General features: G+C 34.4%; 1 protein-coding gene across 2 annotated transcripts in view; it reads right to left on the minus strand.

Annotated features, from left to right (window-relative positions):
- INTS6 (integrator complex subunit 6) overlaps positions 1 to 27,735 on the minus strand; it is a 90,466-nt gene that overhangs the window by 47,482 nt on the left and 15,249 nt on the right. The window contains exon 4 of one of the 2 annotated variants that reach the window (XM_029936817.1): positions 20,907 to 20,996. The exons of the other annotated variant lie outside the window; for it this stretch is intronic. Coding sequence (XP_029792677.1) covers positions 20,907 to 20,996 — 90 coding nt within the window. The remainder of the gene's footprint in view (positions 1 to 20,906; positions 20,997 to 27,735) is intronic. 2 annotated transcript variants of the gene reach the window in all.

Genomic DNA, 27,735 nt, shown 5'->3' on the forward strand with positions numbered 1-27,735 from the left:
AAACCCACAATCTCCCATTTTGCCACAGCCTTGTTACTTATCTGGATTCCCATCTAATGTTTACACTATGCCATATACTGTCACCTTACTAAAATCTGTTTTCCTGCCTGACTTTATGTCTAATAATTCAGAATACTGTTTTTGTGTTCCTGTGATTGCTTACTTACATCACAACTTTTGTATATCAGCTTTCTAATCTATAAAATATGTAACAAGGACATACACACACAAATATATACATATACATAAACAATGTTGGTTTACATAAAAAATTAATCAATAATTCACAATATTAACAAAACTTAAAAAGTCATAATGATCTGAACATATGCATTAAAAATATTTGTCAAAAATCAATACCTATTCATGATTTAAAAAAAATAATAACTCAGCAAACTGGGAACAAAAGAGAACTTTCACAATCCAACAAAAGGAATATACAAAAAACCTACAGTTAACATCACACTTACATGGTGAAAGGTTTCACTCCCCACCCCATCCCCCAAGATCAGGAACAAGGCAAAAATGTCCATTCTCACCACTTCTACCAGTGCATTTAGGTGAGTAAAGGAAATAAAAAGCAATCGGATACTGAGAAAGTAGAAGTAAAACTGTCTGTATTCACAAACAACATGATTCTGTATGCCAAAAAATCTACTACATGATCAGTGAATTTAGGAAGTCACAGATACAGAAATCAACTGTATTTCTATGTGCTAACAAAAATTAGAAATTGATAGTAAAAAGACCAAATAACAATAGCTTCAAAATATATGAAAAGTACATATATGTTAATTATATATACAAAAGATATACACTGATGAGAAAAATTAGCCTTAAAAATTCTGAGATATTTACCATCTCCATGGATTAGAATAATAATGTAAGGTGTTGACTTTTCCCAAATTAACTTATAGATTCAATGTAATTCCAATCAAAACTACAGCAGGTAGGGCACCTGGCTGGTCAGTCAGTGTCCAACATGGGACTCTTGATTTGGGGGTCATAAGTTCAAGCCCTCCATTGGGCATACAGCTTACTTAAAAAACAATTGTTGTAGGCTTTCTTGTAAAAATGATCAAGCTAATTCTAAAATAATATGGAAACTCAAAAACACCTAGAATAGACAAAACAATTTTGGGCAAAAAAAAAGAATTGGAGACTTTGACCCCAAGGCTTATAAAACCAATAGACTAGACAGTGTTGTACTAGCAAAAGACAGACATAAAAATCAAAATAGAATAGAAAGCCCAGAAACAGACACACTTGGCCAAATGATTTTCAACAAAGACACCACAACAACGCAATGGGGAAAGGATTATCTTTTTAATAAATGGTACTGATACAATTAGTTAATGATGTGTCAAAAAAATGAAATCTCAAAACTTTCCTCCCATGAGACATAAAAATTCTAAACGAATCATGACTCTGAAAGTAAGAGCTTACACCATAAAATTCCTTGAAGAAAATATAAGAGAAAAATCTTAATAACACTGGGCTAGGCAAAAATTTCTGTAACAGAATACAGAAAGCACAAACTATGAAAGAAAAAATTAATTTAAAACATTTGCTCTTCAGAAGACACTGTAAGAGGGAAGCCATAGACTAAGAGAAAATATATGAAAAACATGTATCTAATAATGGAGTTGTACTGAGAATATGTAAAAGATTCTTAAAATTCAGTACTAACAAGATAATCCAATAAAAAATGGGCAACAGTTAGGAACATTCCCTTCACCAAAGAAGGTATACAGATGACATACAAATACATGAAAAGATGTTCAACATCATTAGTCAGGAGGGAATGCAAACTAAAACCAAAATAAAATACCAATACACACTCATTATGTTGTCTAAAATTTAAGACTGAAAACATTCAAATGTTCAAAGGATACAGAGCAGCTAGAACTCCCATACGTTCCTGGTGGGAATGCAAACCTAGTACAGCCACCCCAGTAAACAGTTTGACAGTTTCTTTTAAAGTTACATCTATATTAGCAAATCACCTGCCAGCTGAATGCCTATGTATATGCCCAAGAGAAATGAAAACTTATGTCCTCAGAGCTAGACACTGTACTATCACCCAACAATAAGAAGGACCAAACCACTGATGCATGCAGCAGTGTGGATGAATCTCAAAAGCATTATGCTAAACGAAAGAAGCCAGATACAACAGACTATATATACGCATAAGTCCATTTATATGACATTCTAGAAAATGCAAAACTAGATAGGTAGACAGACAGACAGTGACAGAAAGCAGATCAGTTGTTTCCAGGAGATGAGGACAGAAATTAACTGCAAAGGGGCACCGCACAATAATTTTTGGAATTATAAGATGTATTTTACATCATAACTGTGCTGTTTACACAATATTTATTTAGTTTTGTCAAAACTCATCAAGTTTTATACTTGAAAATACTATACTTATACTGCACATAAGTTATGGCTAAACAAAAAGGACAACAAAGACAACATAAGCCAATAGAGTACCATATATTCAGTGGCACAAAAAAATGGATATGGGGTGCCTGGGTAGCCCAGTTAGATAAGCGTTGGACTTCAGCTAGGGTCATGATCTCATTGTTTGTGGGTTCGAGACCTGCACTGGGCTCTGTGCTGACAGCTCAGAGCCTGGAGTCTGCTTCAGATTCTGGGTCTCCCTCTCTCTCTCTCTGTCCCTCCCCTGCTTGCACTCTGTCTCTCTCTCCCTCAGAATAAATAAACATTAAAAAAAATTTTTTTAAAGGATGTAAGTGACAAAAATCTGCAGAGAATTAAGTTACTGATTTCAAAGAAATTAGGTAAATTAATAATAGTTCCTACTATGAGAGAGCTAGGAATGAGGTACCATTTATGAAGTAACTGCGGAAAAATAATATCCGTATATAATCAAATGCTAAATCTTATAGTATTTATAAATGCTGTTAAAATCTTTCATGGTATGAATATCAAGTAAATAAAAGGAACACAGATTACTCTGTAATTAGATATTATGCTAAATGCTATGAGGAAAAAGAGCTTTTTTTTTTTTAAAGGTCAAAACAAAATCCTATGCTCCAGTCTTAACCAATGGAGATCACACCCATTGATTAGTCTCTTGATACTCTTCTAAAAACTTCTATAACCCCTAAGACCCTGTCTTTCCTGACAGCAGCAGTGTTGCCTTCATGAGTCTTCTCTGGCCTCTACAAAAATTAGAAGCTCTCCTTTTTGTACGGTAATAGAAAATAATAAAAACAGTAAATTTTCTTATGCACTTATTATCTCATTTAATTATTATTGTAACACCCATGAGATATAGTTATTATTATCCCATTTTAAATGTTTAGGAAACCAAAGCTTCACACGAGAGAATGAGATTATGTCTTTAATTGGTTGCAAAGCCAGGAATCAAACCTAGGTCTTCATAACATAAACACATTCTTTAACCAGTACATTTTAAATACCTACCGTAAATTTCAATTGGAAATACTGGTATGAATTCATGACATATTTTCTTTCAGGGAAAAAAAATGTATTTCCTAACTCTGTCCACTGAAAAGGCCTCCAAACAATGACCATGCTCTCTTCTATAACCCAGGTATGATCTCCATATACCATGTCTCAATACACAGACTCTGCTAGGATTCCAGGTCCAAGGCAAAAATCCACAAACTAGAACAAACTGTCATATTAGAAAGTAGTTTTCAAAGCTTTTAAAATTAAATTAAATTAAATTAATTTCTTTAATATACATTATTACTTCAGAAACTGATAACTGCTTCTTAAAACCTAATCTCTCTTCTTTCTAATCAAAACCCCCAAATTTCAGCTAGACACATAGCCACCGAAGCAGAGTTTACATGCTCCGCTCTGCCTCAGCGGAGGTGTGGTTAAGCTCTGGCTGATGGAGTTTGCTTGGAGCTGCTGTATACAAGTTTTACGTGGTGCTCACATTAGAGCTGCCTGCCCTCCATATTCTTTACTCTTTCCCACAGGCTGAAATTCATTTGGAGCGTTGAACTAGGTAGAGTGCATTCTAAGACCAGTTACCAACTCTACACATAAAAGCAAAGAAAGAGCAAAAAAGTAGAAGGAACTTGGGACTTAGACAACAGTTTGGAGCAAAACTACCCTGTCTCCCCCACCACCTACCAGTTCTGTCTTTGATGTGAGAGAAAAAGTCTGCCATTTCTTTAAAGTCACTGTTACTTTTGTCCGAACCAATCCCCTAAAAAGTAAACTTGCCAGAAGACGTTCAGAATCTTTCAAGGTTCAACTAGATGTTTGCTTTGTTGCAGAATATGCAGAGAGGCAGAATATGTGCATTAAAGGCAGAGAAGCACACATTCTAAATCAAACGAATGATAAATGCTTTTGTGATTTAATAAATAGAAAGCTGGCACCTCCGTGATCATGAATCACTCTAATCCCAATTACTCAGATTTGCTTATATAATGTGGATGCAAAAAAGCTTCAAATCAAATGTTAACATTTTTCGTGATACTATTTCTTAAATTTCTTTCCTCAAATATAACACAGACTTAGCTCTTCCTCAGAACAAATAACAAAAACAAAAACAAACCCACATAACTAGGATCAGGCCCTTAGTCTCATTTCAGTTTCCTCCTTTCCAGCAGATGTAGGAATAGTTTTAAGACTCAAGACTTAGTCCTTCACCTTTCTTTTTCTAAGGTTTTACCCTTCAAAGTCATAATCCTCAATTATTTTTCTGATTATTTCCATGAGCAGTTTAACTGCCCAAAATACCAAAAGTGAAATTATCTGGTTGAGAAAAGGTATATGAAAGAAATTTACTATCCTAGAATGTACTGCTTGGGATTAAAGAACCAATGCACTCTGTTACAGCATCTTTATCAATTTTTTCCCAGTATGAAGAGTTTTATTAGAAAGGAAAGATTTACTAAATGCCACTGAATTGATCATCTTAAAATGATTAATTTTGTTATGCAAATTTTGTTATGCAAATTTTGTTATGCAAATTTCAACTTAATAAAACAATATACAAACTTTAGCAAAAGCCAAGCCCTTTACCAATCCAGTTAAGGAAAACTCCAAGAACAAATAGAGATGGAAGAAGGACAAAAAAGATAAATAAGAATAACAATGATGATGATAACAGTAATGGATAAATTCACAAGTCAGAAAAGAGACACAGATGGGAAAAAAAGTTGTCAAAAAAGTAAGTTAGAAGATAGGAGCTTCCAAATTAAAAGGCCTGTGATAGGCCACCACAAAATCTAGTGGCAGTAGAAGTTAGTAAGTAACAAAATGAATATAAGCTGAGGTAAGAGTGATAAGAATTAAGCCCTAGAAGTTCAGAGAAGGAAATGTGCCTAAGTGCTTTATCGAAGGTAGCATTTGCCCAGTGTCTCAACAAATACTGAGCAGGTTTTGGGAAGATGCTAGGAAGCATCCCAGAATTATGTAATAGGTGCTGATAAATAAAGTGTGATAGACTCAATGATCAACACTGTGGTCTTGGTGAAGCACTCAGATGGAGTGTAAACCAAATAAAGCATGGGGAAGGTTGGGATCAAATCATAAAGGGCCTTCTATGCCTATTAGAGGCAGTATAGATATCCCAAGGTAGGAAATAGGAGGAAAAGGGAAAATGCCTAAGTACTTAGCATCAAAACTCAATAAGAAAGATAAAGGCAGCTGGGAGCAGGCAAGATGTGTGAAAGGGGTCAAGAGGTACAAACTTCCACTCATAACGAAGAAATCAGAGGGCTGTCATATACAGCATGGTGACTACTGTTAATACCATACTGCATACTTGGTAGTTGCTAAGAGAGTGGATCTTGAAAACTCTCAACACAAGGAAAAAAAAATCTAACTGTGTAGTCATCAATGTTAACTAGACTTATTGGAGTGAACATTTCATAGTATATACAAAATACCACATTATGTTGTACATCCAAAACTAACATTATGGCAATTATATCCCAGTAAAATACATACACACACCTTCCCCAAGAGCAGCAGTGCTCTCAAAGTTTATACTGTAACACCATTCGCATGCTTAAAAATTAATGAGGACCCTGAAGAGCGTTTGTTTATGTGGGTTATGTCTGTGCACTGATGCTTACCACGTCAAAAATTAAAAGTAAAAAAGTTAAAAGATAATTGCTAGCAAAACACATCTTGGTAATCTGTTTAGAGATGGAAATCTGTATTATACTGATGGATGAAGCTGTGGGAATAAACAAAATTGCCTAACAGGAATATGTCAAATATAAAGGCCAAAAAAAAAAAAAAAAGAAAAAAGAAAAGAAAAAATCTAAGTAACAAGGGTAAGGGGACAGACAGTCATAAAGCAAGACCAATGACTAAATGGAGCCAAAAGCCAAATAAAAGCCAGGAAAATGTAAACCCAGAAGTCACTTTTAAGAAAGAGTGTTTAATAATGTGGGCAGAACCTCATGAAAGGGAAAACTCAAAAACCAGTGAATGAATTTGGAAAATGAGAAAGCATTATTGACTTTATTAAGAATGGAAGAAACCAGAATGTAACAGATTAAACAATAAAAAAGAAGGCAAGGAAGTCATCAGAAGTAATTTCTAAATTTGCTACAAAAGGAAATAAGATTTAAGAAAATGACTACAAAGGGAAATAGGGTAGATTAGGGTAAAGACATAGATTTTCCATTTGTTTTATTTCATTTTTTTAGAATGGCTGAACCAGAATGGAAGAGTTATACAACCATCACCACTACCTAATTTCAGAGCACATCCAGAGAAATCCCATATGCATTAGCACCAACTCTGACTCTCAAGCCCAGCAACCACCTACATATTTCTGTTTCAATGGAATTGCCTATTCTGAGGGTTTCTTAGGAATGGAATCATGCAATAACTAGGCTTTTGTATCTAGTTTCTTTTACTTAGCATGTTCTCAAGGTTTGGCCATGCTGGAGTTAATGAACACTGGGTTGTTTCTACTTTTTAGCTATTATAAATAATGCTAAGACATTTTATGTGGACTTATTTTCATTTCTCTTGGGTACATACCAAGAAATGTAATTTGGGGATAATAGGTAACTCTATGTTCAACTTCCTGAGGAACTGACAAAAAATTTTGCGTAGCAGCTGCATTATTTTACGTACCCACCAGTAATGTAGGAGGGTTCTAGCTTCTCCACATTCTCACCAACATTTGTTACTATACATTTTTTTTATTATACCCATGATAATAGGCATAAAGTAGTATCCCATTATGGTTTTGATTTGCATTTCCCTAATGACTCATCATGCTAAACATTGTTTTCATGCACTTATTGGCAATTTCTATGTCTTTAGAGAAATATCACTTCAAATCCATTGCCTATACCTCAATTGGGCTGTCTTTGTTTTTGTGTTATAGTAGTTCTTTTTATATTCTGGATACTAGGCCCTTATGAAGATAAACAACTTGCAAATATTTTCTCCTGTTACTGTCTTTTCTTGATAATATCCTTTGAAGCACAAATGTTTTTAATTTTGATGAAGTCAAACTTTTCTAACTTCTTGGAAGATGCTTCTACTGTCGTATCTAAAAAATCGCTGTCTAATCCCAAGTCATGAGGAGTTAGCCTATCTGTTTTCTTCCAAGAGTTCCGGCTGTCACATTTATACAATTTTTATTTCATTTTTGTATACGGCATCAGGTAGGGGTCCAACTTCACTCTCTTGCATAAGAACATCTATCTAGTTGTCCAATACCACTTGAAAAGATTCTTCTTACCCCAGCAAACTCTTGGCTCCCTTGTTGAAAATCAACTGACCATAAATGTATGGGTTTATTTCTGAACTCTCAATTTATCTATTGATCCATCTATCCTTATACAGTACTGTATGGCTTTTTGTTTTCTTTATAAATTCTACACTAAAGCATAAGGAGCAATAAGCCTGGAGTAAAACAAACAAACAAAAAAACCCCAACAGATTAGTCCTAGCTATGCCTCTCAGCTGATAATCAGCTCTACTAAGATTCATTTTCCTCAATCTCACAGAACTGAAAAGAGATATGAAATTACCTTGAAACAATGAAAAGTAACAAAATTAAATCTTATGTTTTCTTAATGATCACAATCAATATAAATTATTTTGGTAGCTAAAAATAAATGAATGTAACACAGTAAAAATCTGTTTCTAAGAAACAGTGCCTAGCATATAGTAAGCCCTCAATAAATTATTTTAATTAACCATTTTTCAATTGCTTTGTATTCTTTTCATTCATTTTCAATGACTATTAAGATTATGGAAAAACAACTGAAATCAAAATCATCATACTTTAGGTTTTTGCTTTAGCAATTATTTCCTTGAAAAAAGTCAAGTACATTTCTCTTAGTCTATTTCTAGCTTTTTATTTTTTATTTTTTTTTAATGTTTATTTTTGAGAGCAAGAGAGTCAGAGAGCAAGCGGGGGAGGGGCAGAGACAGAGGGAGACCCAGAATCCAAAGCAGGCTCCAGGCTCCGAGTTGTCAGCACAAAGCCTGATGCAGGGCTTGAACCCATGAGCAGTGAGATCATGACATGACCTGAAGTCGGATGCTTAACCAACAAGTCACCCAGGTGCCCCTATTTTTAGCTTTTTAATAGTATTATCCAATATAAGCATTTAAGACAGTTCTCTTCACATGATATTTAATAAGGAAAGGAAAATTAAGAAATTATTAGTCAAAGGGAATTCCATAAAATTTAGTTAATAATCTGATTAATTTAGTTGGTAGTTCCCACATACTTATAGTTAAAATGCATATCCTTTAAGTTAAAAATAAACACATTTTTTTTTTAATCTAGTGGTTTAAGAACAGTTATTTGTTCAGAGGAAAGAGCAATTACTTGGCAATCAATGATATGAAAATAATTCTCCCACAAAGTTTTACTCCAACAAATTTCAATGGTGAGATCTAATTTTTTAACTACTTTATTGAAAAATAATTTCGCACCATAAAAACTCACCCCTTTTAAAAGTGTCCAATTTAATTACTTTTAGTAAATTTGCACAGTTGTATAACCATCACTACCATCCAGTTTTAGGACACTTCCAGACCTCAAAAAGATCCCTCAACCCCATGTGTAGTCACGCCGCAGCCCAACCCAGACAACCACTAATCTACTTTAAAGATGATCCATAAAAAGGGAATCATACAATATGAGGTCTTTTGCATCTAGCATAATGTTCTGAAGGTTCGTCCATGTTATGCAGCATGTCAGTAGTCCATTTCTTTTTATTGCTCAATATTATTCCAAGTTCCCTTATTTTATATCTGGCATAAAACAACCCACAAACAATTTTGTCCTCTTTTACAAGGAGGTCAAAAAAAAAGGTGCCACAATTCCCTACAACTTGTTTATTCTACATTACTGCTACTATCTTTCTAAATTCCAAATCTGATCACTTTTTCCTATGCTACAATCTCTTCAATGGTCATTACCATCAACCTCTAAGACAGTCAACATTCCTTGGCAGGGCATACGCAATGGGCCACGCCATCTGTCCACTCTCACTTCCTGCTGTTTCTTTCCTGAACACTCTGACAACTATCAGTACTGAGACGTATATGGTTCCCCTACTCTCTCTATGCCTTGCACTGTCTACTTCCTTTTTTATGCCTTTGCACTAATCTGCTTCACAAACTTGAATTGGTCTTTCAAAGTCCATCCAGAGACATCATTTCCTAGTGTCACCCTCACTTTCTCAGCAGTCTGTGCTGTAATCATTTTACTTATGCTACGACCTGTTGACCTCTCTGTCACGAAACTCATGTTTCCAGCACCCAACCTTTTGTCTGAAATATCACTGGTGTTCAATAAGTATTTGTTCAACTAAATAATATATTCTGACCACCAGGATATTCTGCTCACTTCATTAATGAAGAAGATCCACTGCGCTCAAACTCATGGTGAAAAGGACCTGTAAGTAGTGTAACACAATTCAGTGGTCCACAAAACAAGATACACTCCAGAGGTCAGCAAACTATGGCCCACCAGCCAAATCCAGCCCGTGCTTGTTTTGGTAAATAAAATTTTATTGACAATAGCCACGCTCACTTGTTCAACACATTGTCTATGGCTGTTTCTGCCCTACAGCAACAGAACTGCTGCCCTACAGCAACAGAACAGATCATATGGGCTGAAAAGCCTACATTGTTTACTTCCTGGCCCTTTAAGTTTGCAAACTCCTGGTGTACCATCATGATGTGAGGGAAGAAAATGTCAGAATTTCCTCTGTATAAGTTTTTTCATCTCATCTTTTAAAATGTCTATTTTTGTATTTATTTTCTATTGTGACTGTAAGGTGTATATATACACACATTTGTACATCTCTAATATCTAAACATAAAAATGTACAAACATTGGGGATAGTGCATGCCTATATCAGTTTTTCATATCAGTTTTTCATTTTCACTAATACAGGCAACTCAACACAACAACAAAACAACAAAAATAGATAAAAATAGATAAAAAGCCTGAGTCTAATTTTAGAGTTTACTTGAAAATTTGGCAACCAAGGTTATTATATGACAACTGGGTTTTACAAGTGCTTCAAAGCACAGAGAAAGAAGCCCAGAATTAAACTTTTTCCAAAAAAAATGCTCAATGCATCTGTAAAAAATCTTTTTACTGAGCTAAGAATGTTATTCAAATTATGCAACAGTCCTAATATTCAAGTTGAATGCAATAAAATATGAGCTACGTAAATTGCTTCACAGGTAGTTAAGTTCTTAAAAAAATTATAATAGCAAATCAAATGCAAATTTGTCAAATCCTGAAGCCCAATTGCCTGATACACAATCAATACGTGATATATATATAAACTAAGAGATTACCTCACTAGCTAATTTTTTTCAATCCATCTGCACTTATAATGTGATTTTATAACCAAAATGTTCCTTAGCTATGACAGTAGGCTGTTTCCATTAAAGAACAGATGCTAACCTGAAGTTCTGAAGGGCTCAGGAAACATCAAACTCCTCCCCTACAGATCTTAGAGTTAAGAGGTTATTAGTTTCTAACAACTCAAAAGTTGGGGCCTGATCATCATCACCAACAAATGTATGAACTAAAGTTAATTTACCAGTTGAACCTGGATTTGTCAAGTTAGGGTTGTCATTCTATGTTGAATCATATTCTCCAACAAATAGTCACAGCCCCCAGAGAGAACTACACTCTACTCTGCTCACCTTTAAGGCTTTTTCTGAGGCCTTCCGAGATGACTAGCATCAGACTTTTGAGGAAGGCTAGCCATTAGACAAGGCTTTTCCCCACGATCTGACTGCTTGAAGTGACATCCAGGATCAGGTCGATCCTGTATCCAGGAATCATGACCCTCCCTGAGGCACCAGTCATCATGAGACAGTCAGTGCACTTTGGCACTTCTTGAAAACCACTGGGCTGCTCCTTTAGCTGAAAGGAAAAAAAACATCAAAACCACAACAAACAAAACAAAGGGGGAAAAATCAGTAATTCAACCTGAAAAGACAGAGCGTGGGGAAAAATAAACCAAAACAGCCTTGTCTAGATCAAAATACAGCCTTGCCTTGATGTAAAGACCATAGTTCCAATCACTGCACAAAGTTTATTCCTACTACACAAATCTAAAAGATTTTATATCTATCTTATTACATCTGAAAAGAACTATTGAAAATGGAAGTTTACATAAAATAACTATTTATGGAACACAGCTAAATAAGTATGAAAGTATTTATAAACAACTAACAGCCTACGGGTTATGGGATTGTGCCTCACCAGGAGACCAATACTCAACTCTTTCATGTTCTCAAACCATAATCTGACTTAGGCATAAAATACATCTAACAGGCTGACTTTAACTGAGTTTAACTAGCAGAAAACTGCTAATGCAGTTAAAGTCAATCTACCACTGTTCTTAAATTACACACTGGGCTTGCACCCTCTTTAATGGACTTGACACCAGTACAAGGTGTCCTCACACACACAATGCTCTTGTCCCAGCATTCTCGATTTCAACGTTCACGCTTACTTGAAATAAGCAATTTTAAATGTTCACATCGCTGACTTAAGTTTAAAAACATAAGGACCTGATAAATAATAAAATGACTTAAGATTTACTTATTTAATCTGCTTCAAAATACAAACTCTATCAAAATCTAGAGATAAAATTCTTATTTCTTTGTTTTTAAATACAAAATACTTTTCTTAGGACATACTGTTAAAAGGCAAGAAAAAGTCTTTGAATTATTGTTTTAAAAGTTGGCTCACAACTCCTTTAAAACACTAGTACCCTAAAGATACTTTATCAATTATTTTATATTCCTTTCGACTATGTATCCAATATTCCCATTTCAGTTAACACTACCAACAGATCTCAAGTTGGAAACTTCAAAATACAACTAGGCTGTCTTTACTTTTTTACTTGTTTGAGAGTACGGTTAAAGCTACAGACCTCTATCCCCCAGAAAAATGTGGATAATTGCACAAATGGACAATGTTTAGTATGTTTTCAGGGAATTCACAGAACCCTCTAAAGCCCAAGCCTGTATTCTGGTTTGGAAGCCCTGTCAAATGCTGCTTTATTATCCTACTTTACCATCTCTGAAGACCTGCCTAGTTAGCACAACTATCATATTTGTCACATTTCTGCTTTTCTATCCAGCATTGGCTTAGGTTTAGCACACCCCATGTTTTTCCTGGATTATTTCATGTAGTTTGCTAATTCTTCTCAGTTTACCATCCTTTAACCTATCTTCTTCCACCCTTGCAGGCAAAGTGAGCTTACTAAAATGCAAATCTGATTATGTGACTCTCCTGCTGCTCAACACCTTCAATACTTCCTCTGCAAATGTTAACAGAACCATGTGTAGTCTCCTTAGGGTGGTTCTCCTGGCCTCCACCTACATTTCAAGGAACCACACTCCTCTTGCCTATGCTTTCCATACTCCACTCATATAATTTCAAGTCTCCCCATATACTGTTTTCATGCCTTCATACTTTCATACACTATTCCTTCCTCTTGAAATGTCATGACTCAATTCCTTACTCATCTCTCATAACTTAGTTCCACTGGCTACTCTCTCAAAAGCTATTTCTGCCATGAGATATATTTCAGTGTATTACAAATGCTTATTTACTTGCCTATCTTCAGATACGTCTTCTAGGGGCAAGAGCTTTGCTTAATTTCATCTTTGTGTCCCCAGTACTTAGAACACATAAGTACTAAATGTAAATGTGCCACCACTCTTGTACAGAAGCAAAGTTACTATGCCACACACACACACACACACACACACACACACACATACACACACACAACTATTGATGAACTAATCTAAAATATACTTTCAGGATTCAAAATCAGAACACTTAATTACAGAAAGATATTTTGGCATGACCTTTCTAGAAAGCAAAAATAAGTGTAACTATCACCAATTCTTTATAAATTGCCTTCATCTGACTCAAGTGTGTGTGTGTGTGTGTGTGTGTTTAAATAATGCTAGCTACGGACATACAAACCAGGAATTAAAGCATAATAAGGATAACAGAATACTATGCAGTTCTTTGGATAAAAACTCCTTAAGCCAGTGATAGCAAGCACATGAGAGATACTATGAATTAATTATTCCTTTTTTCTTATCCTCTCCTCCCCTATCATATCTCATATTCAGGGTAAGAGTCCTCTTCAATTCGGCATACCATAAAAGCAGTAATTACAGACTGACTGCAGTCAGCACATAAGTTAAGTATTTCAAGGCTATCCAATAATCAATTCTAAAATCATATCAAGCACAGTAAAAAAAATATTCACAGAAGACCTATTCCATATTCCTGGGAAACTCATTCCCAAGTTTAACAATTCCAAAGATTGACAATTCTTAAAATATTTTGCTGGCATTTTAAGTCAATAATGGTGAAGGTGTTTTGCTAAAGTTCTTCACTTTCAAATGTGTTTCTTATAGTTTAAAATACATATATTTGTAATTATATTGTATTCTAAAACTCTGGTTTTCAAAGATATGTATCGGAATCAACTGGGATAGTTTCAAAAATACAGATTCCCAAGTTCCTGTCCAGATCACCTGAGTCTGATTCCTGTCCACAATTAGAGCTGAGCCATAAATATTTTATAAAATATCCTTGGTGATTTTGATGCAGTTATTTTAAAACCAATGTTCTAAGTATCATGCAGTCTATATATGGAAGAGCTACAATCAGAAGAGTAATAAAAACATCTCTAAGTAAAATTTCCCTTACATGTATAGCATCTCTGATTGCTTATTGGTTCTGAAAGGCTAATAAATACATGCTCAAATGCTTCCCCTTCTGAATATAAACTATTTTGATATATCTTACTGTAGAATTCTAGATAATAGATTAGTTATTGTAGCCATACAGCTTCATTAAAGAGCGATCAGCCAGCATTTTAAAAAAATTATTCTGCTGAAATATTTGGCTAGGGGCAATCCATCTTTAAGAGTTTTTCTTTCCACATGCCCTTGAAAAAGATATATTCAATAAGAGCACTATAAATGTGTTGCTGAAATTCACTACAGGTTATTAGACTGAAACATTTCATTAACTTCTTTTAATTATAAACTTGAATTATAATTTACATATTTTCAACATACATATATTTTGTTGATATATGTATATAAACATACACATAATATTTGTATATATTATATACATATATTATGATTTACAGATTTTTAATTTTCAATTGCATATGTATACATTCTATAGCACACTAGAAATAATATATCCAGGGGTTGAGAGAATAGGGCCAAAAATATAGGTATAAAAAGAAAATGCAAATGACCTGTATCTAACAAATTCTTACTAAATGTTCTTAGAAAGTTGAATTGACAGAGACTAACATATAATGTTGTACATCTGTGTAGAACATTTAAATCACAAACTACTAAGACACAAAGTACTGAGCCTCTAGAAAACAATATGAAGATGCATCACTGATAAGGGATGAATGAAAACTCAAATATTCATTTACACACAGATCTGTTTGATACATTCTATCATGCTACAATGACATTCCTCAAGATTTCTAGAGGTTTTTTAAAAAAGAAAAAAAAACAAAGAAAAAGTTGCTTCAAAATTCTAAGTGTACTGGGAAAAGAAACAATTTAAAACAACCATTTTAAAAGTCTTGACTGACATAATTAAAATAGTTTTGACATGGGGTGCCTGGGCGGCTCAGTCAGTTAAGTGTCCAACTTTGGCTCAGGTCATGATCTCATAGTTCTTTTGAGTTTGAGCCCCATGTCAGGCTCTGTGCTGACAGCTCAGGGCCTGGAGCCTGCTTCGGATTCTGTGTCTCCCTCTCTTCCTCTCCCACGCTCACTCTCTCTCTCTCTCTCTCTCTCAGAAATAACTAAACGTTAAAAAAATGTTTTTTATTTTTTTAACATTTATTATTGAGAAACAGACAGATACAGATCATGAACAGGGAAGGGGCAGAGATAGGGGACACAGAATCTGACGCAGACTCTAGGCTCTGTGCTGATAGAAGCTCAAACATGAAGCTCGAACCCACAGACTACAAGACCATGACCTGAGCTGAAGTCGGATGCTTAACCGACTGAGCCGCCCAGGCGCCCCTAAAATTATTTTTTTAATAGTTTTGACACATATTTTTAGTGACTTTACTAAAATAAAAACTTTATGGTGGGAGAGGTGAGATTTCAGAATTACTTCATGTACAAGAAACAGAACTCAAAAAGTTCTAGATTATCTTGGTCACTACAGATCACAGAGTTAAATAAACTAATTATAGATCCTAAAGATTATCCTTATAAAAGGCAAAAACATTTACATTACAAAGAATGATCCAGAAAAATTGCTAACACTAATCTATATCTCAAAGACAAATGGGACCCCTGCATCAGCTTTTGAGAACTGACAAGTTCCAAGATAAGGCCCTACCTAATCTGTAGCCACTTCAACACAGAGCTGAGATTACTCAGACATTCTCTTTCTACAAACACAGGCCCTTTCTGAACATTTGCCAAGAAGTTATAAAAGTAGTTGTCCTAGTTTGTCTTAAAAAGCTGGTTAAGTCATAAGAAGGCAAAACTTTTTTTTTTTTAATGTTTATTTATTTTTGAGAGAGAGAGAGAGATGGAATATGAGTGGGGAGAGGCAGAGAGAGAGGGAGGCACAGAATCTGAAGCAGGCTCAGAGCTTGACATGGGGCTCAAACTCACGAACCGTGAGATCACAACCTGAGCTGAGGTTGGATGGTTGGTTAACCAACTGAAGCCACCCAGGTGCCCCAAGAAAGCAAAGCTTTTAATGTCAAAAGACAACATTTTATCTTTTACTGCAAATATCTTCTCTAAAATGTTAGCTTCCAGGGTAATCATAACATTGATAAAGAGATGCAGAAACATTCTTCAGCATATAGAATCTCAATATTTGAAAGATAATACTAGTATTAGCACTTTCAAGGAAGAGAAAAATAACTACTACACTATCCTGGAATGTCATTCATCGCCAAGAAGGTACTGGCAAGATTTCTTCTGGCTACTTTATTGAGCAATATAGTTAGCCATGTGTTCCTGGAATCATAGTAAGAATAGTTTTCCATTGCAAAACAGTGTTAGAGAGGATCTTGGCAGGAAATTAAAAACAGAACAAAAGTTTTTCAACAATTCTAATTATGATTTTGTGATTCTACCAAAACACCTGATACATCAGTATTATAACATGATGAAAGGTACTGTAATTGGCCATTAGTACATACCCTTATCAACATCAAAGAATGCTACTATGAGGGTAAGTAATATAGTTTTCTTGTGTATCAGAATTCAAAGTTCTATCTAACTCACTCCTCAAAAGTGAAAATATTGTGAACGAACTTTATCAAATAGCTACACTTAAAAAGAAAAAAAGGGGGGTAAAAAATACACACATACTCTTCCAACACAGCAGTCACCAAGTTCTAGAGAGTCATCCAATAGCCTGGATTTTCATTAAATGAAGCCGAAAGGTAATTAAAGTCCTGATACAAAGTAAAATGATCATATACGGCTCAAGATTTTTGCCTGCAATACAATGCTGTTAGTCTCCTAACTCCTAAGACACTGCTAAGTGATGGCTGTCACAGAGGAAAAGGTATCCCTATACGATTTTGACAAAAAAGTTGTAAGAAATTGGGTCATTCTGTTCTGAACAAACTTAGGTCAAGAGACAATATGGCACCAAGTTTTTCCATTAACTAGTTTCTAGGCTCAAAACAACTTTATACCAGGCTTCTTTATAATAATTTCTGATGTAAGCTAAGAGGCACATCCTAATACTAAATCATCCACAAGATCCTTGAATTTAATCAAACTAAAAATTGCGAAAAAATTCACATTAAACAAGATTTAACACATGCACAAAACATATCATATTAACCCTCCCCTCCCTCTTTAGGACTCCCATACACTTAGTATATAGCTCTTATTTTATAAAATTATTTAATAAGTAATCTCCCCCACCATGAGACTATAAACTTAAGAACCAGAAATTTACCCTATTCATCTTTGGTATCCTCACTGCCTAGAAATGAATGCCCTGGTCATAACAGTCATTCAACGAGCACTGAGTAAACAGGAACATAACGCCTACGTCACAATCGTATAAGAAAGGTAAAGCAGACAAACAAGAAATCAGGTAAATAGAAGATAAATTTTAAGAAAAGACAAAAAAACAATCAAATATAGAGGCAGGAGATATAACAGGAAAAAAAGCACTGGTCTGGAGGGGCTGGTATGTCTTTGGAATTTACATCAATTCTAATCCAGATTTTGGCAATTAAAAATAGTTATAACCTTGAGCAAATTACTTTGTCACCCTGGATCTCAATATCCTCATTTGTAAAATAAAAAGTAAGACTACCTAAGTTGTCTTAGATGCCATAAGGATGATTTTAAAACAGCAGAAACATGTATTCCTGAAAAATAGCATCAACAGATCTAATATAATACCCTATATGAGATAGTGTAACTCTTTTGAGCAAAGGATATCAGTCATGTGGGATGCACAACTCCATAAATAATAACAGGGCATATCAATAGCAGCCACAGGCAACCAAAAATTACATACACCAAACATATGTAGAAACCACTGATATATTCACTCATTCAATAAATCTAAAAAAGAATCAAGTTTTGCCAAAAGCAAAGGTTCACAAATCTGAAGAGAAAGAGACAAAAAGCAAAATTCTGTTTGTTATTGTCTAAGAGAAATTATGAAAACATTGATCATATGTAGCACGCACGCACACAAGCAAAGAAAAAGCATCTTTATACTTTTTATTAATTGAAAGACTCCTTAAAATGATTCACATGATTTAATTACTTGGGCTAGAACACACCAACATTAACCAACATTTTAGCAAAAATTAAGCTACAACTACATGCACGTCTGAGGCTCTGTGTCTCTGCCCCACAAGATGAGTCTTGCTGAGACATTAAGAACCAAATATGCAAAGGATCAAAAACACTCCTAACCTTGAAAACCAAAACAACTCACAGACCTATATTCCAACTACATCACCAAAATAAACCTGTGCCCTAAAACACACATGAATCTTCTGCCTAAGATAAATAATAGTAATCAATTTTCATCTTTATGACTACCAGACTTGTACCATAATATCTATAATCAATATTTTTAAATATAAGCTCTGTTCTCAGTGTTAGACTAACTATCACAGAAGCTCCAGGACAACGAAAAGGTGAGATGCTTGCCCACAAGAAAATGCTCCCACTCTGAACTGCCAGGCAGTTCTAGATTACTGTAAATACACAGTCCCACTTCTCCAATAGCCCTCCCAAAAAACTGGGAAGAAAGGTGAGCAATTCTAATATCCATTTTTACTTCAAAGTATGTTTAAAAATTAAAGGAGGTCCGAAAAAACAAATATTTTAAGCAAAACAAATCAAGTTATATGGGAACAAAATACCCTGTACCCCAAAGGGCATTCTACAAAGGCAGCAAGACAGAGCTCCCTGAATGATCTTACATGTAGGAATATTTTACAACAAAAAATAGAAATACTTTCAGTCATCACAACTATAAATCACAATCATTAAGGAAAAAAACAAAACAAACCATCAGAAGACTTAATTTATACAAAATAAATTTGAAGAAATTAATTACTATAAATTCTATTAATAACACTTCTGATTTGATTATCAATACCTCAATCTTTCTCTCAAATTTTTCAAAAAAAAACGTAAAGAGGGAAAAGTCAACTTCAAAGTTTCAAATTTAAAGTTAAGTGATGTTTCTACTCCTTGTTCATATATATAATTAATATCTACATGTTCCTGACAGTGGTAGGACATAATCAACTGTATGTCTACCTAGTTCATGAGTATCCAAAAACCAATTAGGTTCAGCTATATAGCACTGCAATGCCACTAATTGTGTACAGACTATAAATCATTTAATATGAATTTTAATCTACCTAAATTCTTCAATTCTATCTCCATGAACTACATTCTAAATTCCCTTTAATATCAATGGCTCAAACAAAACAATTCTAATTCTCTTCCACACAAAGCAAGATCAGGCAATGACAACTCTACTGGTTCCATTGTTTCAGGATAGAACAATACTATGCTCATGTCTTTACAGCCTAGCAAGCACTGACCTATATTTTATTTCAATCTTCCAACAAACCTATGATGTAAGGCAAGAATTACCAACTTATTTCGTGGACAAGGAAAGAGATTTGGAGAAGTTAGGTAACTGGTACAATGTTCACTGCTAGAAAGTAACCGAATAAAGACCAGAACCCACACGTCCTGATTCCATGTTCAAGTAACATTCCACAAAATCACACTAATGAAAGTATTTCTAAAAATTGCTGAACTTAAAAACACACTTTGTAAATACTACAAGAATAAAGATTCTAAAGCAAAAGCAAACAGTAAAAAAAAGTGGTCTGTCTCAAACACCTCCCATCTATATCAACATATTCTGAAAAACAATAGAGTTGATCCTTGAACACAAGTTTGAACTGCAAAAGTCCGCCTGTATACAAATTTTTCTTGGTAAATACAGTACAGTACTATAAATGTCTTTTGCCTTATGATTTTCCTAATAATGTTTCTTTTCTCAAGCTTACTTTTTTATAAAAATACCGTATATAATGCACACAACATACAAAATACGTATTAATCAACTGTTTATGCTGTGGGTAAAGCTTCCCATCAATAGCAGACTACAAATAGTTATGTTTTGGGGCAGTCAAAAGCTATAAACAAATTTTCAACTACAAGTGGGTCGATGCCCCTAGCCCCCACATAGTTCAAGGGTCAACTGTATACAGTTCAAGAGCAGTTCAAATACTACAGTAAAAACAGCTTAAAGTTAAAATAAGTCTATTGTATTCACACTATCAGACCACACACAACCAATTCTGCATAATCCGTGCTAGCAGAGAATAGGTGAGGCTAGCTATAAATTACTTATACTATCATGACTTGAATAAAAGTTATCTAAAAACCTTCAGTTTTCCTATTCTTGACCTTCTCTTGGCTACAAATTTCCATAGTAGAGTGCACATGACAATCCACTGAGATATGGAAGAAATTATTAGCATGCCTATTTTTTTCTACCTGAAAATAAGATTTCATTTTCACTGAATTTACTATATGAACTAACACTGTCACCCTCACATAAACTCAAAAATACATAGTCAGGAATTGGGGGTAGGCTCAAAGTTTTTCAGAGAAATTTCAATTCAAGAAAATCTGGAGATGACTGCTATGAACAGAGAAGGTAGGTAAGTCCTAGGAGACAGGTGATTCTAGACTGCATCAAATAATCAAACCTATTTAAGGTGTTCAATACCCTACAGTACATATACAAATAATAATTTTTCAACTACAATTGCATAATCTATGCTGACAGGAATATAACTTACCTCATCCTGGACTCCACTGGTAGTAGTCAGCTTGCTCCCATCAGTAATTGTAATAATTATTGCTGGCTCCAAAAAAAAAGGGTTTCTTCCCTAAGGTCAAAAAACACATTAATCGTATTAAGGTCTAGACATCAGCTTAACTTTTCTGAGTAAAAAGCCACTTCTTAGAACACTGTATAAATGTACCTTCTTGTTATTAAGTTTTATATATAGTTTATACTTTGGTACATTAAAAAAAGGTTCAGAAAGAAACATGCACTAAACAGAAGTTAACCTTAAAGGAATGGGATTAAGCAGAAGAAAAGGTAGACTTTTCACTTCCTTCTACATTTTTCTATTTTAATTTTTTACAGTGAGCATTTATACTTAAGTAACTAATTCAAAGTACTTAACTTTTTAAAAGGAACTTAGTGCTCAATTCTAATAATCTTATCTAGATATTTAAAATTAAAGTAGACAATATGTTTCTGAGAAACTTCTTAAAGAAAAAGGCAACACAGTACGTGAAGATTACAAGGTAATGTAATTTATGCCTGTAATCAAAGCATCTAACCAAGTGACTGGATATATGGATGGAAGAGCTCTAAAATCTGGTTCCATGGGAACACGAGGGCTACTCAAAGGTGAGTGAAATTTAATGACAGTCCAATATGAAAAATTAAGAAGGATGGTTACTTAAATTGCTCGCTAAGAGAAGGTACAAAAACAACAGTAGCAGAGGCAATGGAAGACAGTAGCACAAAACTCTCAAATGCTCTATAATTAAGGTCAAAGAACTTCAGTAACTCCCATTCAAATCTCTGGCCAAGTTACTCTGAGTATGATGATTAATTCTAAGGGACACAGTCTATGAGGGAATCAGATAAACATAAAGTTATCTTTTACATATAAATGGCTCTCATTTAATATATTAAGACAAACTTATGACCAAAAGATAGAAGTTCAAGACAGTAAACCTTGTCTTTGAAAATTACCAAGTTCTCTGCTACTAACACATTCAAGAAAGGATGGAATGAAGTTTTGCTGGGTATGATGTAGAAGAGCATATGACAAATTTTAATGTGTATATGAATCACTTGGATCTTGATAAGATGCAGGTTCTAATTCAGTAGGTCTAGGATGAAGACTAAGGTTCCTTATTTATTTATTTATTTATTTATTTATTTATTTATTTATTTATTTAAAATGAGTGTTGTTGTTGTTTTTGAGATAGAGCAAGCAGGGGAGGGACAGAAGCAGAAAACAGGCTCCAGGCTCTGAGCAGGTTATCAGCAGAGGCTGACACGAGGCTCGAACAAACCATGAGATCATGACCTGAGCCAAACTCGGATGCTCAACTGACTGAGCCACCTAGGCACCCCATATTTATTTATTTTTCTTAAATGTTTATTTATTTTTGAGAGACAGAGCGTGAGCAGAGGAAGAGCAGAGAGAGACACAGAATCTGAAACAGGGTCCAGGCTCTGAGCTGTCAGCACAGAGTCCAAGGTGGGGCTCTAAGACTCAAACTAAGAGATTACGTCCTGAGCTGAAGTCTGACACTTAACCGACTGAGACTCCCAGGTGCCCCTAGGTTCCACATTTCTAACAAGACTACACCTGAGGAGATGCTAATGTCCGCAGACCATACTTGGAATAGCAAGGATGTAGAAGGGTTATATGCATGTAATAGTCTATGGTTCAATAAACTTCCCTTTATATGGCTCTCAATCACTAGCACATTACAGCACATATGCTATTTGTTAAATTATTTACAAACATTTTTCACGTACATTGTGATTTTAACTAATCTTCATAAAGTGGGAAGGGAAGATTTGGTAGTTTAACTTTCTTGATCAAGTCACACAACTTGTAGGTAATATATATATTTTTCAAACTAGATCCAGGAAATAATGATTCCAGATGGAAAAAGCATCCTCTAGTCAAATTAAAATGTGTTGGCTATAACTTCTAGAAGATTTCAAGTGCATAGAAGCATCCAAATGTTTACAGAAGACTTGCAGGGGATTAAAAAAACAAACATGAATTTCCCTTCCCTGCCTTCTCTACAACATTCAAATGGAATATATTTGGGGAAACATTACACTATACTACCTGTCATACCATTCACCCCCAACATAAATAATAAATTCTAATAATGCAAGTCTTCTCATAGATCTATAAACAGGCAATGTTCATTCTCACTTCTGAGCTTCATCGATTTCCCTCCAATAGAATATCTTTCCTATTCCCTGCCCACAGCCCACCCAATTCTTAATTTTTATTGAAGGCCCAATTTAAGTCCTCTTCTTCCATGAAGCCTTCCCTGATTAGCCTGCCCTTAAATAATTATTGTTCTCTCTCCAAATTCTAATAGTGGCAGTTTTCAAACTTAATAACAATATAGATACACAGAATAAAAGTGGATTTGGAGTGGTTTCATGAAATACATTTTTTTTTAAAGTATGCTCCATGCCCAGTGTGGGGCCCAACACAGGGCTCGAACTCACAGCCTGAGATCAAGGTCTAAGTTGAGATCAAGAGTCAAATGCTTAACCAACTGAGCCACCCGGGTGTCCCCATGGAGTACATTTTGAATACTATCCCTACAGCATCTAACCTCTCTCCTCAAATTATTTTTAATTTAAATATAGAACACCTCACACAACAATGTGAATATACTTAAGACTATCAAACTCTACAGTTAAAAACGGTTAACATGGTAAATGTGATTTTACTATAGTTTTTTAAAAATACACCATCATTATTGTTTCATGGTTTTGAATACACTGAAGGCAAGGAACACGTAATTATTTCTTTCTCAGCTCTGAACACAAAATATTTAATAAGCACTGGGCACTTAAACACTCACTGATTCACAGACTGTGGTTTAATACAAACCTGCCCGAGTTCACAGAACCATTTAGCATTACTCAAACTTGAACAAGTTTTGAAAAAATATATAGATATTTTACCTATATCTCAATATAAATGAGTGCTTCCCTAGCTTAACACACAACAACTCATGAATTTGCTAGGATACCAGGGTACACTACCTCTGTCCTAATCAGTCTAGCCATCCACTCTCCATTTATTCATATTTGTCACTCAAATATTTACAGAGTGGCTGCCATACATCAAGCATTGTATCAGTGCATGAAACTCCAATCTCACCGATAATAAATGTACCTACCTACATAGAGCTCTCTTCTCCTGTCTCTACAAATACCATGATAGATCAAAATTTGGCAAAGGGAGATAAAGAAGACCAAGATGTCCTACTAGCTTCAGAATTATTTTATCTTGCTTCTACCCTTAAGCCACAACTACTCTGGGTGACTTGCTGCCTTTCAGAAATAAATCAGTAAATCTCTTAAGGCCACCGCAACATGGACCAAAAAACTGCAAGTGTTTCTGTATCACCTCTTCACCTGACTGAAATTTCCCTCTATATTTTCTGAACGAAGTATGACATCTATCAATTTTTATTCCTGTATAAGCTCACTGAGAATTATCCTTCAGAGACCAGAGAGTTGGTCACATTTGCAATTAAAGAACAATGATCTATAATGTATTAAGAACTTTATGAATGATGATATCCATCCAAAAACTAATACAGACTTTAAGGACCATAATATCTAAAAATCAAGTTAAAATGCATTAAAATTTAGCAGTCTTTGAGTTAAAATGCAAGCTAAATTAAAACATCAAAATACAAGTTACTTTTTCCTTGACAACCAACTTGGGAGCTGAAACTTTACTGGAGTCATACACATAATATTCTCCAAAGAGGCTATGCCTGAAATTACTAATAATCAGGTACTCTATAATAGCAGTAAAGCAATTACATGATCTCCTTTAATCTTAAGAACTAAGTGAGGTAAAATATTCAAGAGATTAAATAATATAATCCAAAGTCACCCAGCTGGTAACTACTAAAGCCAGAATCTTATTACCATTCTAAATATCATGGTCTTTCTACAGCATCTCAAAGTCCTGTTGGTAGCAATTAAATCCTCTTGCATACAATTCTACACTGACCTGGAATGTGCCATGTTCATGCAACAATGAATAGTGTTATAATCAGTTTGGTTGTATCTAATATATTCTATCTGTAGCAAAATTCACTATAGTAGAGCTATTTCTTGTTCTTTTTCTTTTCTTTCTTCTTTTTTTTTTTTTTGAGAGACCACGAGAAGGGGAGAGGAACAGAGAGAAAGAAAGAGAGAATCTCAGGCAGGCTCCATACTCAGCACAGAGCCCAATCCCACGACCCTGGGATCATCACTTGAGCCAAATATCAAGAGTCAGACACTCAATTAATTGATAGAGCTGCCCAGACGCCCCTAAATTTTCTATATATAAATCAATATGCCTCTCCCCAACAAAAACACACTGCAATAAAATGTAATATATAATATATATCATGTTTACTTTTGAAAACCCACATCAGCCAACTTTCAGAGCGCATATGTACAAATGCAAGGTAAAATAACATTAAATTTTTTGATGGCTTTAAATTTTAGAAAACAAAGTAAAGATCAAGGGCGGAAAAAAAAGTAAAGAAAAACATGACCATCCTTATTTCACCTATTTAATTATTTAACCCTACCATGCCTAAGATCTCTTTCTCTTAGACATGAGTTTAGTCAAGAATCACACTAAAAAAGCAATAGTATTAACATGATAAAGATTAGAATAATAATGACTTAATGCACATACATACAAGAGGAATGTTTTTTATTTCTTTAGGAATAAATTTTCCCTACCTCTATATAGAAATATGTTAGAAGAAATTTATTTAAGCATAAATTTCTAAATCACCTGCAACAAATGATCAGATGATGTTGCTCCAAGAAAGTTTTCTTACACAGTTTACACGGCTCCCCACCCCACTACCCCGTGCAAGCCTGTGCAAGTGCGTGTATGCTCGGCAGAGCCATAAATAACTGGCACCTTTCTTAAACAACACTTTTACTCAGCAATTTAAAACACATTTCTGGTTGTCTACTAGTATCACAAGATAATTTTCATGAGTTACAAAAAATAATTTAACTTTTCAAAGATCAAAAGTTGTGATTCATAATGTCATTAGCTGGGTGCCAAGCCAATGTAGTTCAGTAATTCCCAAATCTTTATATTTAAGAATAACTACTTTATATTTTCATTCCTTGTATGTTTATGAAGTCACTCAATTTGGTGACAGTCCATATAACAAAATACCTCGAAATTTACCTGGGTCATAAAGTTTTATAAACAACTTTTATCTTAGTTATGAGATCTCCAAAAAAAAAAGTTAATATTAGGCTCTGCTACATCAAAGGCAACCAGTAGAGGGACTAAAAGTTTACTTTTGCCATTAGCAGAATTAAAATCTTAAAATGGTTCTCTCAGGGCTGTAATTCTTAGTATAAAGAAATCTAAAACTGTCTCTAAAGAATATAGTGCAAGGTATAATATTCTACCTATTTACTAATGGAAATCGTGTCATTTAGTAAATGTATTAAAAAGAAGAAAATTGGCTTTACTATTGATCAAAAATCTCAGGTAAAAGTTTTGCTAAGGATAACATAAAACACAAATGTCAAGTTCTCCCAATAATTTAGTATTACCATGGTGTTAACCAAAACAATGAAATTAAGGAATAAAATCTCAATATGAAAATTTAAAGAATTAAAGAAATCTTACCCACTAGAACCTATTTCATTTTTGCAAAACATTTTTGAAAATTTTAAAACATTTTCCAAATAAAATAATTTTGAAAATATCAAAGGCTAAATTTCCCTTATACAAACTAACCTGGTTCTCAGAATCAGAATTTTTAATTTTACCCAATAAATCGAAAATGTAGTCAGGGGAAGGGGTACAGGAATTTTACCGTGCACTTAAATAAGTCTATTATCTTCCAAAGCAAAAGCAAGGCACCCCTGAGTATTCAGTAAAACTTTCATTGGCTATCTCTGCTACGGTAACGAAGGACTCCTTTTCTTTCCGTGCCACCATGGTCCATGGTATCAGTCCTTGGAACAACCTCATACGGATAGCCAAGTGCCTGGCAAAGCTACTTTTCTCATGGGTTAAAGGGTCTACTGAAGAGAAAATGTGCACCAAATGTCAGCCCACCAGCTCGCCTGTGATGGCACCTTCAGCAACTTACACCCACTACTCTCTAGTTAGTTCACCATATGCCCGGAAAGGTACTGTCAAAAGGAATCAACCAAAGAAATATTAAGATATATAATATACATAGAAGCTAAAAGCAATCACCTAGCAAGAAAATTGGAAAGTTCCAGAAGTTGCCTGTGCTTTTGTCAACCTAAAACTTCCTTTTCAAGTTAAATAATAGCAACAACAGCAAAAATGATAAAAAGAGGAAAGAGTCGCCCTGAGAAAGAAGTACTGCGTTATAAAGGTTCTCCTGCGTACACCACTGGACAGGTACAGAGTAGGATGGCTATTTAAAATTTTGTTAAGTTGCTAAACTAGATATTTAGGTCTCCTATTTACGTCTTTGTAAAACCTACATAAATAAGAACATAAAGCCAACATTATTTATACTATTTTCCTCCATTACCGTATCTAATAAAAAGGTAACAATATATGTTCCTCTAAAATATGACAAACTACTTCATTTTCATTTAGAAATGTTGACACTCCCTGTATAATTTGTCAAAATTCAGATCCTATAGAGAAAATATAAACTATAGGAACATAAATATTTTGTTCTATTAAATACAGATAACGTGATCTACTTCCTAATATTCATCTCCTTTAAGCTTATTTCTAAAAGAAAAATATCTTAGGATGCAATTCACTTTCAAAGACTTGTCATATACTGATAAACACAATT

This window comes from Suricata suricatta, chromosome 4 (assembly GCF_006229205.1).
Source record: "Suricata suricatta isolate VVHF042 chromosome 4, meerkat_22Aug2017_6uvM2_HiC, whole genome shotgun sequence".
NCBI lineage: Eukaryota > Metazoa > Chordata > Mammalia > Carnivora > Herpestidae > Suricata > Suricata suricatta.